Consider the following 15,354-nt stretch of genomic DNA (forward strand, 5'->3'; position numbering starts at 1 on the left):
TAAAAATAAATGTGTTTTTTATTGTGTCCACAAAAACAAAGCCAGGGTGGCCTTTGGTTAATACACCCTAAAAAGGGGTGACAACAAACAGGCATGCATGACAACTACCATCACCTCCACCAAGTTTTCCTCTAAAGAAGTGGGGTCTTATCTCCTGGAGCCCTAAGGGTCAGAAGCAATAGGACTAGGAGGCTCCAGAGGAAGGTACATATGGGCCCAATGGGTTGTGGAAGGCCAGCATTTGCTGCCTTCTTGGCAGGAGGAGGTGGGAGATAAGCACTGCCCTAGGCTAGGCCCTGAACCCCTTAAAGAACACATAAAAAGCCCTCACCCACCCTACCCCCAGCAAACACTGATAAGGCAATCAGCCAAAACTCTTGTTAAGAGCTGCTCAGAAACCAATACTCTCAGGGATCCATCCAGAAAGGGTTGCCTTCTTCAGCTTGTATGGAGTAGTAAACAAAGAGCAGAAAGGCAGCAAAGACCAGGAAGAGCAATAGCTGGCCCCAGAGTGGGACCTGACGATCCTGGCCCAGAGCAGCAATAGGAGCCTGCTTTTCTGGCCTGATGGCACGTCGGGTAAGCCATGAAGAGGGAGAAGATGAAGAAGAGGACACAGAAGAGGTGGAGGATGTAGGATAATAGGACAAGCCCAGGGAGCTCCTGGAGACGTTGGAAATGGGACGGTAGTGTGCAATGCTCTGGTAGACACTGTCTCGGCCATAGATGGGGCGTTCCCTGTGGCAAAAGAAGGAAACAAGTGGGCAGGAGAGCCTGAGGCCCAAACCTGTCCCTGTCCTTATGTGTGTTCACTACTCACCTATCCTTGCCCTCCTCTTCTGAAGAAGAGAAAATATCATCACGAACCTGCAAGACAACAGGGGTTAGGAATTGGGGGAAGGGTGGTTTCCCAAAAATGTCTCTGACCAGCCTACTCTAATCATACCCTAGAAGCCAGACCATTGCCCCCTCCCTCCAGAACGATTCTGATCTGTGGCCTTTTTACCTGTGGAGCCTTGCTACTCAGTGACTATACCTGTCAACTCTGTCTCAGCATCCTTTTATTCCCCCTTATTCTCAGAAGGCTTAAAACTAGATCCCAGACTAGAGTGCAAAGAATGCTACATGTGCTCTGATCAAAACAGTTTGTAGACTGGATACTTGATCGGCTGGATACTTGAGTTCAGTGTCCAGCACTCACCACCAGGGAGTTTACAACCACCTGTAGCTCCAGCTACAGAATAAAATTTGTATTAAGAAAAGAGAGATGATGGGACAAATGAACTTTTAAAAATGTCATGCAACTTTATCTTGGGTTTCTGGTTTTTATTTTTTTTTAAGACTTTTTAAAAATGCACCAACACTCATGCATACTATCCCAGACACATAAACATAATTAATGTTTTGTTTCTTTTTGAGATAGGGTTTGTCTTTGTAGCTCTGGGTGTCCTAGAACTCACTCTGTAGACCAGGCTGGCGTCAAGTTAATAGAAATCTGACTACATCTGACTCTCCAGTGATAGGATTAAAGGTATGTGCCATCACTGCCTGGCAAAGTAATTAAATCTTCAGTTTTGGAGGCCCCAAAGTAGAACTCTGACCCAAACAGCTGTATGCCGACCCTAACCCTATTTGACCGCCTAAGGACTACTCTCTGTACCTAATATCTCCTTGGACTTATCCAGACCCAGTTAGGATCCTCTCAGACTACATCCAGATATGCTGCCAGTCAACTCACCTGGTGATGGAAGGTGTGGGTATCTGCAAGTGAGGTCCCTGGCTGGCGAAAGCTCTTGGACATACCCACAGACTCGGGCTCCCCATATGTCCTGGTGGTCAAATAACTCTCCTCATAGTAGTCGTCATTATATTCTTGGGAAGGAAAAACAGTGGTAAAGGAGAAAGTGACCTCATGGCCCCAAATTCTGTGTGTGTGCTGTGACAGTTTCTCCACTCTAGAGCCATTGAGAACTGGGGTGAAGTCTTAGGTTTCCCTGTGCCCAAATTCCCTGATAAAGGACCCACCCCACACCTGTCTTACCCTTGCTCTGGTAAAGTAAGGCATCCTCTTTTTTGGGCAGATCATACATGTCTGAGTCCACGGAGGCTGAATCCAAGTCTGCATTAAGGGGGAGGTAGAGACCATTAGGCATCCCTCTATTCCCTCAATTGCTTCAGCCACACCCTCCCTCCCCAAGCCTTGTGTCTCCAAGCAGCTCAGCCAGGCTCTGCGGCGGGGGACTCACCTGAGAACCTGTAAGAGAATGAAGAGGATGACGAGTTGGGGGGCGAGAGCCTCCGTCTCTGGGTCTCGTACTCGAAGATTTTCTTTTCGTAGAGCTTGCGAGTGGAGCCTGGTCAGATACAGGGTGCGAGGCGGTCAGGGGGTGCGAGCTGGGCACCCCGAGTGCGCCGGGGAATACGGGGAGGGGACGAGGAGGTAGGGGATAACGCTCAGCGAGGAGCGCGGGAAAGCGGGGCCTGGGATAGGTTCTCCGCGCCACAGTCTGCCGCGTACCCACGATAGGCCCATGCGGGATGTTGTACTGGCGTAGCACGGCGGCCAGCTCAGTGTCGGATAAAACAGCATAGTCGTCCATGGCAGACCCGGCCGACACCGGGGAGCGGTGTTGAACGTAAGGGGTGGCCCGGGCCTATGGACACGGCCTAGGAAACGGACAGCTCCTAGAGCGACGAAGGAAGCTCCAGCGCCTTAGAAGCGGTTGTGGTCGCGTCACGCCTCCGTTACGTTTGCGTCACAGCCACGGCTACGCGGCCACGGCTACGCGAGTTGCGCGCGCTCCTTAGGGCAGGCTCAAACCCGCCAGAATGGCCGGTACAGACCGGTCTGGCGGTTGGAACAGGCGGGGCTGGAGAATGTAAACGTCACACTTGTGTGGGATTGGCTAGAACAGGAAGAGGGAGGGGCCTGTAGGAGAGCCAGGGGAGCAGCTGACTAGACTACCCAGGTTAGCTAGACGTTAGCAGAGGGTGTGTTAAGAGTTAGATGTGCTAGAGGGGCGGAAAAGGGTCTGTGGTTGGGAGACTGGGATCTCTTTGTCACTGGCTTCACTCCGATTTTATTTCTCAGTGCTCTAGCGAACTATGGTCCTCAGGGGCAGTCTGTTCCACAGCAATGCAAAGAGTCCAATCCTGAGAGCGAACCCTTTCAGACAGCCTGGTACTGCTGGGAACTCTTTGTGCACACTAGTGCCAAGAAACAGCTGCGATTCAGGGCTCTCATCACCTAAGTAGCCACCCGCAGACCCCTGGCCCGCCCCACCCATCTTCGCTGGTCTTCTCAGTCTCCGTGGCCCTGCCTGCCCCCTAGCTCCATCTGGGAGGAAATGGGGCAAGCAACTGGGCCAGGGAGGCTGCCAGCACTCCAGGACCAAGAAGCCTTCCAAAGGCCCCGAGACATGCCAGTGGTCATAATCAGAAGACACCCACCTTGTGATGCGTGTAGACGGGTACACTTTGTGCCTGTCTAACTCACATTTCCATCCACCTGGGGCCCTGAAGAGTTCTGCAGTAGAGTTCTTGTTTGGCAGAGTAGAATAACCCCTAAACTTGGTATGACCTTGGAGGCCATCAGGGTGCACAACCTAGAGGCAAACCGGGAATCAATTAAGGCTTACAAAGGATCTGTATCAGACAAAGGTTATCTCGAATAGTGACCATGTATTTATTGTTCTACACAAAGTCATCTGGAACTAGGTAGGCTGCCCCTTATTGGACAGACTTAGGAGGAGGGGTACATGCAGAAAAGGTGCCTGGGATACCTGATCTCTTAAAGCAGTGGTTATCAACCTTCCTAATGCTGTGACCTTTAATGCAGTTCCTCATGTTGTGGTGACCCCAACCATAAAATTATTTTCGTAGCTATTTCACAACTATAATTTTTCTATAGTTATGTTTGTTTTTTTTTTTTTTTTGGTTTTTCGAAACAGGGTTTCTCTGTGTAGCTTTGGAGCCTATCCTGGCACTCGCTTTGAAGACCAGGCTGGCCTCGAACTCACAGAGATCCGCCTGCCTCTGCCTCCCGAGTGCTGGGATTAAAGGTGTGCGCCACCAACACCCGGCTGAGAACCACTGTCTTAAATGATAGTGATAGTGAGTGTTCTGATCAGTTCTAGGCTGACCTGATGGCATTTAGGTGAAGGCCACAGGCCAATTCTTTATGGAAGTTTAAAGTAGGCAATGATGAGAAGGAGCCCTGTTTTGACCACATAAAAAAGTCGTTAATGAAGAAGGGTTGGTGTTGAATGGATTTAAAAGACAGTGCCCTCCTCTGTCCCTGGAAATGGAGCTATATGAATCCCTGGAAAAGATACTGTCTTACGAAGAGACAGGAGAACCTTGGGCAGGAGTGTGTGTAAGTGAGAGACAGAGTAGGGCAGAGAGAGACATTCTGTCCATTCAGAGGCTGCTTCATGAATATTTTTTAGTTTTGGCAAAATCAGATTTCCCAGCATTTCCCTCCCCCTATGCTGGCCCCTCTCCCAGAGGCCTCTGCATACAGAGTGATTGCTCAGTACTACCCTATGCCCCCCCTACAGAATCAAGTTGCTTCCTTATGAGGTCAAGGAATTTTAGGTTTGCCTTCTCCCTAAGGATCACCCTCTGCACCTGCCTCAGCACACTGCCTCTTAATCCCCTCACTATCCCACTATAAAATCCTATCACAGATGTTATCAGGAATCTGAACTGTGGTTTTCTTGCACAAACCTGGAGCTTAAGTCTAGTCCATTGCAGTGTAACTCCCTTCTCTACCATTCAGCAGAAGAATCAAGATCCCAGAGTCTAAAGAGGCTTTTGCAATAGCCCCAAATTGAGTGATTCATGGAAATATTCTCCACAGGAAGTACCTGGTCATCTAGGTGCTACAAAAGTCTGGCCTCAGACCTCACTCAGGATTTGTCAGAGGTGCCAGAAGGATGTATGCAGGGCATTCTGTAGGTCTCTCGGAAGTTCTTCCTGGGAGGGAGTAGCTATTGGCAGGTGTGGCTATTTGGGAAAAAAAATCTTGGAAATGACCCTTTTTTTTGAGACAGGGTTTCTCTGTGTAGCTTCGTAAACCAGGCTGGTCTCGAACTCACAGAGATCTGCCTGCCTCTGCCTCCTGAGTCCTGGGACTAAAGGCATGGGCCACCACCGCCTGGCTATATGTGACCCATTCTAAGAATAAGAAAATTTTGTGAGTCCTGTAATCCCACTCAGCATTTAGGATTTTGAGTTAGGAGAATTGAAAGTTCAAGGCCTGCATGAGCTACAAGGTGAATTCAAGGCTACCTGGGTAACATAGTGGAGGCTTGGGAGGTAGTTATCTCAGTGGTAGAGTATTTGGCTGGCATGCATTAAATTCTGAATTCAGTCCAGACCCCCCCCCACCAGTTTTAAGGAAAAGTCACCATGAAAACATTTATTCAACACAGGAAGAAAATTTTGTTTGTTTTTTGAGACAGGGTTTCTCTTTGTAGCTCTGGCTGTCCTGGCAGTCACTCTGTAGACCAGGCTGGCCTCAAACTCAGAGATCTGCCTGCCTCTGATTCCTGAGTGCTGGGATTAAAGGCATGAACCACCACCGACCAGCAAGAAAATGTTTTTAATTCATGATTTTTACCAAGGAACAGTTAGTGCTGTGTTAACTAATCTTCATAGTTGATAGACCTGAAAGAAACTGGAATGCCGGGTGTTGGTGGCACACACCATTGGTCCCAGCACTCGGGAGGCAGAGGCAGGTGGATCTCTGTGAGTTCAAGAGCAGCCTGGTCTACAAGAGCTAGTTCAAGGACAGCCTGCAAAGCCACAGAGAAACCATGTCTCCAAAAACCAAAAAAGAAAAAACAAGAAAAGAAAAAGAAATTGGAGACCCTTCTTGGGTTTCTTGGATGTGTATGCATTGGGAGGGGCAGTAAAGAAAGTTCAAATTCAGTTTGTATGTGTGTGGGGGATGTCTTTGAAATGCAGCTCACAGTCACTACCTCCCCCATGCCCCTTCCATCTGCCTACCGGTTGATCTGATTACCATGCCTGTGGGTAAATGGGTTTATCCTCCGGAAAGACAATCATCTCCATGTACTCTAGTGCCACCTCACAAACTTGAAATCAAGCCACTAATTTAGCAATTTATGATAATTCATTGGCTTCCCTAGCAGAGGTCTCCTGCTAGACAGAACAGTGAGGGATCTTGATCTTATTGGGAGGCCAGAATGTGAAATGTCATTGCCAGTGGAGCCAACAAAGGTAGCACTGGATGCATAGTGCCTGGAGGGGACCCCAGCACTTTGCTCTTCAAGTTACACTATAGATTACTAAATTGACTCTGGAGATGTGATCAAACTCCCCCTCACTGCTCTTTCATATTCTTTCTTTTCTCCCTTTTATCTTACTATATAGCATGTGCCACCTTCTCTTTTTGATAATATTGAGTAGGAAAACAAATTAAATAGGCCTGTTATTCCAACATTTATGAAACAGAAATTGGGAGGGGGATTGCCACTTCAAAGCCCAGTCTGGGTGCTACATAGTGATTTCCAGATCAGCCTGAGCTGCAGAGTGAGTCCTAGTCTACACACACACACACACACACACACACACACACACACACACACACATCAGAAAAGGAAAATCTAATTTGCAATTATCTATTTCAATTTCATGTTATGTGCACACTGGCATAATGCAAATGTAGCTCATATTGGGGTTGCAGGTAAAATGAATAACAAAATGTTAAAAATGGCATTGCTTTATGTGTCCTTTCTGTAGGAAATGACATTTGAGTTGAATCTGAAACTACCAGGAAATGGGCACATAGAACAGGAAGAGAGAGCTTGACAATATTAGGTAATGGCTGTGCCTACCAACTTCACAGATATTTGGCACTTTGTACCACACTGCACACCCCCAGGCTTTAAGACTTCACCTGATTGCTTTGAGAATTCAATGTATTTTTGTTGTTTGCTCACAGCCAACAGCTGCACCTAGCAGGAACCAAATCAATGATAGCTAGCTACAAGGGCTTGTTCATTACAGTGCTCAGGGACCCATTGGGGCCTTAGGAACGAACGGTTGGTGCTCACTGCAATTACCTGTTTCATCTCTTCCCATGGAACAAGACCTGACCGGTGTGGCCAAACCAGGCTTGGGCAGAGGCAGAAGGCTGTGACTGTGGGCAATTCCCCTGTATAGGTGGCTTTGGAGCGGGGCCTTCTTTCCAGCCAGTAAGCATTTGGCTCCCTTGTACTCATCTAGCCTATTAAAGGTTGGGCCTAAACACAGGTTTTGCAGACCCCCCCCCCCCCCGGAAGCCTGGCGGCCCTCACGGAGCAGTGAGCTCATTCTGAGGGATGGCGTCGCCTGTCAGCCAGGGCACTTGAGCTCGTGGCGCGCCCCCGCATCCCCTCCCCGCCCCCGGCTCCAGGGCGATTTTACCAATTAAGGCTTTCTTGCCGGGACGGGCTCTGCCGGGCCCCGCGCGGGGCGGACGTGGGGCGGGGATGCAGCCAACAAGAAGGCGGGCAGCAGCGGCTCATTCGCGTGGAGGCGCGCGGCGCGCAGCGGACGCCAGGGGAGTTCTGAGGCCTCTGGCTCGAGCGCAGAGAGCTGGGCGCCACCCCGCGGTTGGAGGGACAGCAGGTGAGGGCTCTGTAATTAGCTCCACACCGGATAGTAGTCAGATAGTGGGTGCGACGCTCGGGAGCTGGGAAAGGTTTGGAAAGCAAGCAGAGAGGCCGAGGCCAGGCAGTTTGGGTGTGGACTCAGGTCCGAGGCATCGTGTTAGTGTCCAGACTTGCATAGTTTACCACAAACTTATGTTTGTGCTCAGGAATCTGTGAGCTCGAGGTCATGGGGGGGGGGTCCCTGAAAGAGGGGCTGGTATCTGAGTGTTTGGCAGGAGATGGGTACAGGCGTGGGTACCCATTAATTGGTCTTTGTGTGACTCTCTGGGGGTGGGAGGGAGGTCTTTTGAGACTAGTATCTTGATTGGGATAAGGGTGAGTGGCAACTTAGAAGGACACTTTTCAGCCAATGGCAAGGGTGGATATGAGTCCACCCTCATATGAATACATATGAGATGATGAGTCCCCTGCTAGTTTGGACATAGGGAGCTGATTTCGGGGCTGTGGTAGGGGTATAGCGAGACAGATTTCCAGCCTGGATCTTGGGTCCTGTCTCAGGTTGGTTCTGAGTATGACGGTCATTGCCAGCCAGAACATAAGCACCAAGGTTCCCAGATCCCAGGAAAGAAAAAGTGGGTGAAACCCACACACAGTCTCTTGCAGCTCCAAGGAGTCTGGCCAAGGTGGAAAGTTCAGGAAATCAATTCTCTATCTTGTCACACCTGAATTTGCCTTACAGGCACTGGTTTTACTTCAGGGATTTTCTGCTTCCTTCCCTCCTGGCGCCCCCTGGCTACACAAGTCTAGAAAAGCTCTTCAGGGTCCTAGTATAGCTGGTGGGCTTGGGTCTATAGTTCCCTATGGGAGGGCCTGGCCTAGGGTCTGATGGTGGGGGTGGGAGAGGTGGGCGGGGTGTGCCTAACATCGAAGAATCTACTCCAAATAAGGGAAAATATGAAAGAGCTGGATTTTGGCTTCCTGGAGCTGCCCCTGGATCTTTGAGATGGAGCGACATCTGGTGGTGGCACTGTGTCCACTCTAAGGCCAAGAACTCTCCCCCCTCCCCCACCCCTACCCCCGAAATAGCCAAATCATAGGGCTGGAAGCTGGGACTCCCAACTTCTGTGTGATCCATTACTATGATTCCGTCTTCCTTGTTTCCTGCCAATTAGTGAACTCAGGTGATCCAGACAAATGGCACACAGTGGAAAATCCATTATTGATTCAATTCCATACATGGGGATTTACTCTCCAGTAGGTCAGGGTAATCAGAAAGATAACTCTAATTATGTCTTGAATGACAGCCCTTAAATTTTCCATTTGGGTTACCCCCTCTCAGTTCTGCCATCCTGTCCCTCAACTCTCCCCTTGGCTTACTTGATGCAGGTATATATGAAAACAAAAGAGAGGATATGCAGGTGACTGGAGGTAGGATAGGGGAGTTCCATACTGAAAATGTTATTTGACGGGTGAGATTATAGAGAGTACCAAGATGAACATGCTGAGGCAGAGGTGGTGCCCATTGTGAATATAACCTTACCATAGCCCCACCACAGGCAATGCAGACACCCCAAGCAATAGGAGAGCCAACCATATTTGGGCATGCCATGTTGGCCAGCCCAAGGCCTCCTTCAACCACCAGTCTTTCAGAAGATAAATCATTGCTACAATTTGAGAAGTAGTGATAAAGGCCTGCCTTTCTGGAAAAACACAGAAGGGAACATTCTGGAGAGGCTTGAAGTACAGAGAATGTAGATGGAAGGAGTCTATCATGGGAAAGGTAAGCGAATTCCCTTAACTGGAGGGTGGTAGTGAGTGTCTCCTACAGTTTCTTGCCTCTGTGCCTTTGCTCACCTCTGCCTCAGTACAGCATCCTCATCATTATCCCCAGAATTATCTATCATAAAATGAACTTTAAGTGAATAGCTTCATACCCACTCAGGGAACACAACCTAGGCTCCTCAGCAAGCCTTGGTGCCTGCTGATTGTTTTTCAGTAATCTGGGACCCTATCCCTGAGCCTCTCCACACCTCTAGGGTCACACCAAACCTTGGGGATACTGTGCCAGACGAGAACTCTACTGCAGAACTCTTCAGGGCCCCAGGTGGATGGAAATGTGAGTTAGACAGGCACAAAGTGTACCCGTCTACACGCATCACAAGGCGGGTGTCTTCTGATTATGACCACTGGCATGTCTCGGGGCCTTTGGAAGGCTTCTTGGTCCTGGAGTGCTGGCAGCCTCCCTGGCCCAGTTGCTTGCCCCATTTCCTCCCAGATGGAGCTAGGGGGCAGGCAGGGCCACAGAGACTGAGAAGACCAGCGAAGATGGGTGGGGCGGGCCAGGGGTCTGCGGGTGGCTACTTAGGTGATGAGAGCCCTGAGTCGCAGCTGTTTCTTGGCACTAGTGTGCACAAAGAGTTCCCAGCAGTACCAGGCTGTCTGAAAGGATTCGCTCTCAGGATTGGACTCTTTGCATTGCTGTGGAACAGACTGCCCCTGAGGACCCTCAGCTCTGGAAGATGAGGGAAATGAAGATAGAGGAGGAGGGTGCAGGATTGGGGCAGAGTTCAAGTGATTCAGGGACCTTATTCGCTCCATCCCCTGCAGGGACCTTGAGGAAAGAGAGTCCCTTGTAAGGGCGTGCCAGCTGGAATTGAGCAATCCTGTGCCAGAATTGGTGTGTGCCAGAATTGCTCAGCCTTTCCCAGCTCTAGCGTCCGTTTCTTGTACTGTTAGCAGATGTTGCCGGACCTCCTCGTGCTCTTTGGGGCTCAATGACCCTCCCTGAAGCAGAACTTGGTCGCCTTGGGTGGAGCAGGGGAGGGGTGCTTTGTGGGGCATTCCAACGGGCGGGGCGAGGTGGGGCGGGCATGTCCCAGAAGCCCCACCCGGAGGCTCCGCCCCAAGGAAAACTTGCCTCTGGCTCCACCCTTTGCTCTCATTTAAAGGGCTCGCTCTTTCCCCCAGCGCAACCTCTGTTCTGTGCCTCCTCTCTGGTTCGCGGAAGTGCCTTCGGCTTTAATTAAAGGGCCGTCCCCTCGCTGAGGCTGCAGCACCGCCCCTCTGCTCCTCGCGCCTCAAAATGAGTAGTTCTCATTCCCGCTCTGGTCAGAGCGCGGCGGGCGCGGCTCAGGGAGGCGGTTCCGATACGCGGGACGCCGAGATGCCGGCTACCGAAAAAGACCTAGCAGAGGACGCACCATGGAAGAAGATCCAGCAGAATACATTCACCCGCTGGTGCAATGAGCACCTTAAGTGCGTGAGCAAGCGCATCGCCAATCTGCAGACGGACCTAAGCGATGGGTTGCGGCTCATTGCGCTGCTTGAGGTACTCAGCCAGAAGAAGATGCACCGCAAACACAACCAACGACCCACTTTCCGCCAGATGCAGCTCGAAAATGTGTCGGTGGCGCTTGAGTTCCTGGACCGGGAGAGCATCAAGCTCGTGTCCATAGGTGAGGGCGCGGGCGGGGTCATCACAATTCTCCCTCCCTTCCCCCACTAGAGGATCCCTCGAGGCTCCCCTCCCTAGCTACCGCACAACGAAGAGTACCCCTAGGCGTTTTAGCCGCCTAGCTCCTCGAGTCCTCGAGAACAAAGGCAAGCAGGCTGGCCTGAGGAGCATGCGAACCGCTAAGCGCCCCCGCCCGCTACGCCCTCCTGGCCTTCTCCCAGGCTGAGCTCACATCCTCTATAGGCCGCGCCCCCAACGCTGCACTCGTGGTGGGACAGGCACAGACTAGGTTTCTGTCCGAGAGCCGCACCCCATCCTTGAACAGTGGGATGTCCAGGCTCTCCCCCTACAACAGCAATTATGAAAAGGACCCTTCTAGCCTTTAGGTGCCTCTAAAGTGGAGGATACAGCTTGTGGCTCCTATTATGTAGGACACCCTTAATTTCTTGCCCTGGAACATGCTCCCCCGTTGGAGGTGGTTTAAATCCCCAGTTTATATCTTTTCTGGCAAACTGGGAGTAGGATTGAGAGGTATTGCAGGCAAAACTACACCCCAGGTGTGTTGGGTGTGGTTGACTGAAGGCACCTGGGCATCTGGCCGTAGTGTGCTTGGTTGCCAGCTTTCCTATCTATCATGAATCAAAACTCTTACTTCCATGTAGACCTTGTTTTTCTGTATCTAGAATGCAGATATTGGTTGAAAGGTGCCCTAGTATACACTGGGTTTCCTGTGCTTTCACTGAACTGCAGAGTTAGGTATTGGTATTGCTTGCCTTTTGAAGGATCCCATGCCTTTCTCAAAGTAGGGACTGCTCATGGACAGACCCTAGAATGTGGAACAGGAGAGTAGGAGAATGGACCTTTTCTCCATAATATAAAGGGCTTTCTGTTATACTTACTACTTTGGGATGGAACATGCTAAATCAGTGAGGGACCAAGAGTCTCCTGGTCCCTCAGAGAGCAGGTTTCAAGTGCTGAGTACTTTCTTTGGAATGCCCATAGAGGCATGCTAGTGGATGTATGGAGGCCCACCCCTAGTCCCAGCCTCAGTCTAGCCAGCTGAGTCATTTCTGAGTCTTTGTGGGGGGTGTCAACCGGATGTGGGGAGGCAGGCCACAGCCCATCTCTTTGGGGGGGGTCTCCCCGCCTTCCTTCTTCCCTCCTCCTTGTGAGTTGGCTGGAGCAGGCCTAGTTCCCAGAGCTTTGCCATATAAGGCAAAAAAATGTTGGAAAGCAGCAGTGATTAGGAGAGGGAGGGGGCCGGCTGGGGATAAGGGGTGGGATGGGGCGGGGCCATCTAACCAGGCAGCTTCCCAATCCTGGGCCCTGGTCCCCTCCTCCTCTTGGGAGGGGGACATAGCTAGCATAGCCAGCCTAATCGGACCAGGAGAGGGACCAGCTGTACCTTTCCTGGATGGTGGGTCAGTCTTTGATCCTCCCCTTGGAAGCCACTAAAGACTTAACATTTCCTTGTGCTGGCCTGTGACTTGGGGTAGAGTCATTGTGCCCTTGATCTTTGAACTTCCTTCTCCCATCCTCTCACCATTTTGGGACAATGAAAACATGCACAAGAGGCCAGGACTAACCTGTTAGGGAAAGGAAAGATCACTCTGCTTTGAGAGGCTTAAGTGGTAGTCCTCCAGGTGCTGTTCCACTGGACTGGGATGCCACCTGCTCTAGATGGCCCTCCCAATAGTGGTGTTCTAGTTTTCATGACCTACCTCCTTTGACTCGCTAGATAAACATTACAAGGAAGGCCTGTAGGGTTTCCAAACATGATCTATAGAAAACCCTACCCACCAAAGCCACTCACCCTTGAGGAGGTTAAAACCTAGAGGTGGCCTTGGGTGGGGCTCAGAGGAGTTGCCATGGTGATGGGTGTTCAGGGTGCCCGCCCTAACCACTTCCCTTGTGGTAAGTCTGGTGGCTGCCTGAGAGCCCGTTAGGTGGCAAGTAGGCTGGGTGGTAAATAATAGCTAAGCAGGATATGCTGAAGCAGCAGGAGTTGAGGACCCCACCCAAGGCCTCTACAACCAGGGCTCCCAAGTGAGCCTTGGAACTAGAGGCAGGCTAAGCCAGGCCCTCCCTACTCTTCCTCCTTCAACTGGGCAATGGGGGCTGTTATCCCATAAGTTTCCTATAGCCCTCAATGAGTCAGGACCAAATGTAGTTCCTTTGACTTATAGCCAGTCCTCTTTTGCACCACCTCTTGACTCCTAGCTTGGGGGGTGTAAGGAAGTAGAAAAGGGTGGGGCTCACACCCCTTTACACAAGGATCCTTGCCAACACCTCCACTTCCCCTGCCTCATCCCCCACCCTGGAGCAGCAGTTGTATTTCCTAACTACTCTTTGCCAACCTAGCCTTCCTCTTTGGTCCCAGCCCAGCTTGAGGTCATGGGCCCTGTGTCTAGGCCAGTTAGGGCTGGGTCACTTCCCTCCATTTCCATATATCCCAAGAGGTAGGGGGGCAGGTCTTGATCCCAGCAGCTGCAAAGCATTCATCTCACTTGTTCTCCCACCCTCCTTCTGGGCCTTGGGGTTTTTGGCAATGTCCCCTTATTGCATTGTATTGTCATCATGTGTCTATGGATCTCTTCCTCTCTCCCAAAAGTCCCCTTTATCACTAAATATTTCCTTGCACCCCTTTAGAGGCTCTGGATAGAGGGTATCTGATCCACTTTCCACCCTTATCTTGGAGGGACCTCTGCCACCTAATTCACTTGCTGTCCTTGTCTGCCCACGTCCCTCCCTACTGGCCTTGGTGAGGGAAGTCTCTAACTGCCCAGTGTTGCCACCCCTCTTCCCACAGACAGCAAGGCCATTGTGGATGGGAATCTGAAGCTGATCTTAGGCCTCATCTGGACCCTGATCCTGCACTACTCTATCTCAATGCCCATGTGGGATGAAGAGGAGGATGAGGAGGCCAAGAAGCAAACACCCAAACAGAGGCTTCTAGGATGGATTCAGAACAAGCTGCCACAGCTGCCCATTACCAACTTCAGTCGGGACTGGCAGAGTGGACGGGCCCTGGGTGCTCTTGTTGATAGTTGTGCCCCAGGTGAGGGGGCACAGAGATGGGAGATCTTGGGCTAGGGCTGTCTTGTCAACCTAGAAGGTGCTCCTATAGGTCCGGGACTCATAACATGACCTTTTCTGTGTTGTAGGCCTATGTCCTGACTGGGACTCCTGGGATGCTAGTAAGCCTGTGAACAATGCACGAGAAGCCATGCAACAGGCTGATGACTGGCTAGGCATTCCTCAGGTATGCTCACTCATTAGCCCCAGCAGCTAAGGGGTGCTTAGTCATGGTGAGGAGAGGTCCAATTGCTCTTGTCTTCTGTCTGTGACAGGTGATCACCCCAGAGGAAATTGTGGATCCTAACGTAGATGAACATTCTGTCATGACCTACCTGTCTCAGTTCCCCAAGGCCAAGCTGAAACCAGGAGCTCCTCTTCGGCCCAAACTGAACCCCAAAAAAGCCAGAGCCTATGGGCCAGGTGAGGGGGCCTGATCAGTGACATTTCAGGGGGCTGAGCATTTAAATCTGGCTCATAGGATAGTATTCTCTCTCATCTTGGGTCCTAAGAGGTTCATGGCAGCTGGGCAATGAAATAATCACTCTTGAGGGGGATGAATGGATCAGGGTTGTCATGGTACCTTGACAAGGGAATGCTAATAAGTTCCATAAGTGATACTGGCTTGTAGGAAATTTTTTGATTGAAGGAGGACCTACTGCGCTGCTATTCTATAATTGGAGATGAAGCAGTCAGGACCATGCAAGTGCAAGGGTTTGGGAAAACAGTGCAGCAAATCAGACTGTTCTAGAAAATAGACATGGGCCTGTATTGGTGGCAAGAGCACACACAGTTGGATTCTGAGGCCAGACTCAATATACTGGGTTTACATTGAACAAAGCTGCCAGATTGGATTGTACCTGTCTTGGGGAGAGGCTGGCTTGGGGAGAGGCACTGAACCTGCAGAAGGATAGGGTCTCTAATGCTGTGTCCTTGTTACTGCTTTAGTGTCTGGGAACCAGGGTATAGAAGTAAAGGTGTGGCCCTACCAGCTGATCCATGACTTCCTCACCCTCTCCTCACAGGCATCGAGCCTACAGGCAATATGGTGAAGAAGAGAGCAGAATTCACTGTGGAGACTCGAAGTGCTGGTCAGGGAGAGGTGCTGGTGTATGTGGAAGACCCAGCTGGACACCAGGAAGAGGTAGGGTTATCCTTTGACAGATCAGGATCCTTCTGTGTCATATTTTAGAATGGGTGCTC

At 50.8% G+C, this 15,354-nt stretch overlaps 2 protein-coding genes across 4 annotated transcripts in view; one reads left to right on the forward strand and one right to left on the reverse strand.

Annotated features, from left to right (window-relative positions):
- On the reverse strand, positions 1–7,571 carry Emd (emerin). Of its 2 annotated transcripts, none has more exons than XM_027432439.2 (8): positions 7,435–7,571; positions 3,451–3,605; positions 2,519–2,870; positions 2,247–2,354; positions 2,042–2,119; positions 1,739–1,872; positions 821–867; positions 1–738 (listed from the first exon to the last, which is right to left on the reverse strand). In XM_027432439.2, the coding sequence occupies exons 3-8, from the start codon at positions 2,598–2,600 to the stop codon at positions 408–410; spliced, it is 780 nt and encodes a 259-aa protein (XP_027288240.1). In that variant the 5' UTR covers positions 2,601–2,870; positions 3,451–3,605; positions 7,435–7,571; the 3' UTR covers positions 1–407. The 2 variants fall into 2 exon arrangements, with proteins under 2 accessions (XP_027288240.1, XP_035305777.1); XM_035449886.1 differs by having other exon boundaries at positions 2,519–2,906.
- Positions 7,509–15,354, forward strand: part of Flna (filamin A) — a 26,051-nt gene continuing 18,205 nt past the window's right edge. For both annotated transcript variants that reach the window (XM_027432436.2, XM_027432438.2), the window contains exons 1-6: positions 7,509–7,638; positions 10,590–11,077; positions 13,886–14,134; positions 14,241–14,338; positions 14,427–14,574; positions 15,177–15,295. In XM_027432436.2, coding sequence (XP_027288237.1) covers positions 10,705–11,077; positions 13,886–14,134; positions 14,241–14,338; positions 14,427–14,574; positions 15,177–15,295 — 987 coding nt within the window. In that variant the 5' untranslated portion in view covers positions 7,509–7,638; positions 10,590–10,704. The remainder of the gene's footprint in view (positions 7,639–10,589; positions 11,078–13,885; positions 14,135–14,240; positions 14,339–14,426; positions 14,575–15,176; positions 15,296–15,354) is intronic.

Source organism: Cricetulus griseus, chromosome X, assembly GCF_003668045.3.
Source record: "Cricetulus griseus strain 17A/GY chromosome X, alternate assembly CriGri-PICRH-1.0, whole genome shotgun sequence".
Taxonomy (NCBI): Eukaryota; Metazoa; Chordata; class Mammalia; order Rodentia; family Cricetidae; genus Cricetulus; species Cricetulus griseus.

Bases quoted from the DNA above. Each gene is read 5' to 3' on its own strand.
- Emd (XM_027432439.2), bottom strand. From the start codon at position 2,600: ATGGACGACTATGCTGTTTTATCCGACACTGAGCTGGCCGCCGTGCTA. The intron at 2,355-2,518 runs GTACGCGGCAGA...GTATCTGACCAG, and splicing joins CCCGCATGGGCCTATCGTGG to GCTCCACTCGCAAGCTCTAC. The intron at 1,873-2,041 runs GTAAGACAGGTG...TTCCTTCCCAAG, and splicing joins CTTACTTTACCAGAGCAAGG to AATATAATGACGACTACTAT.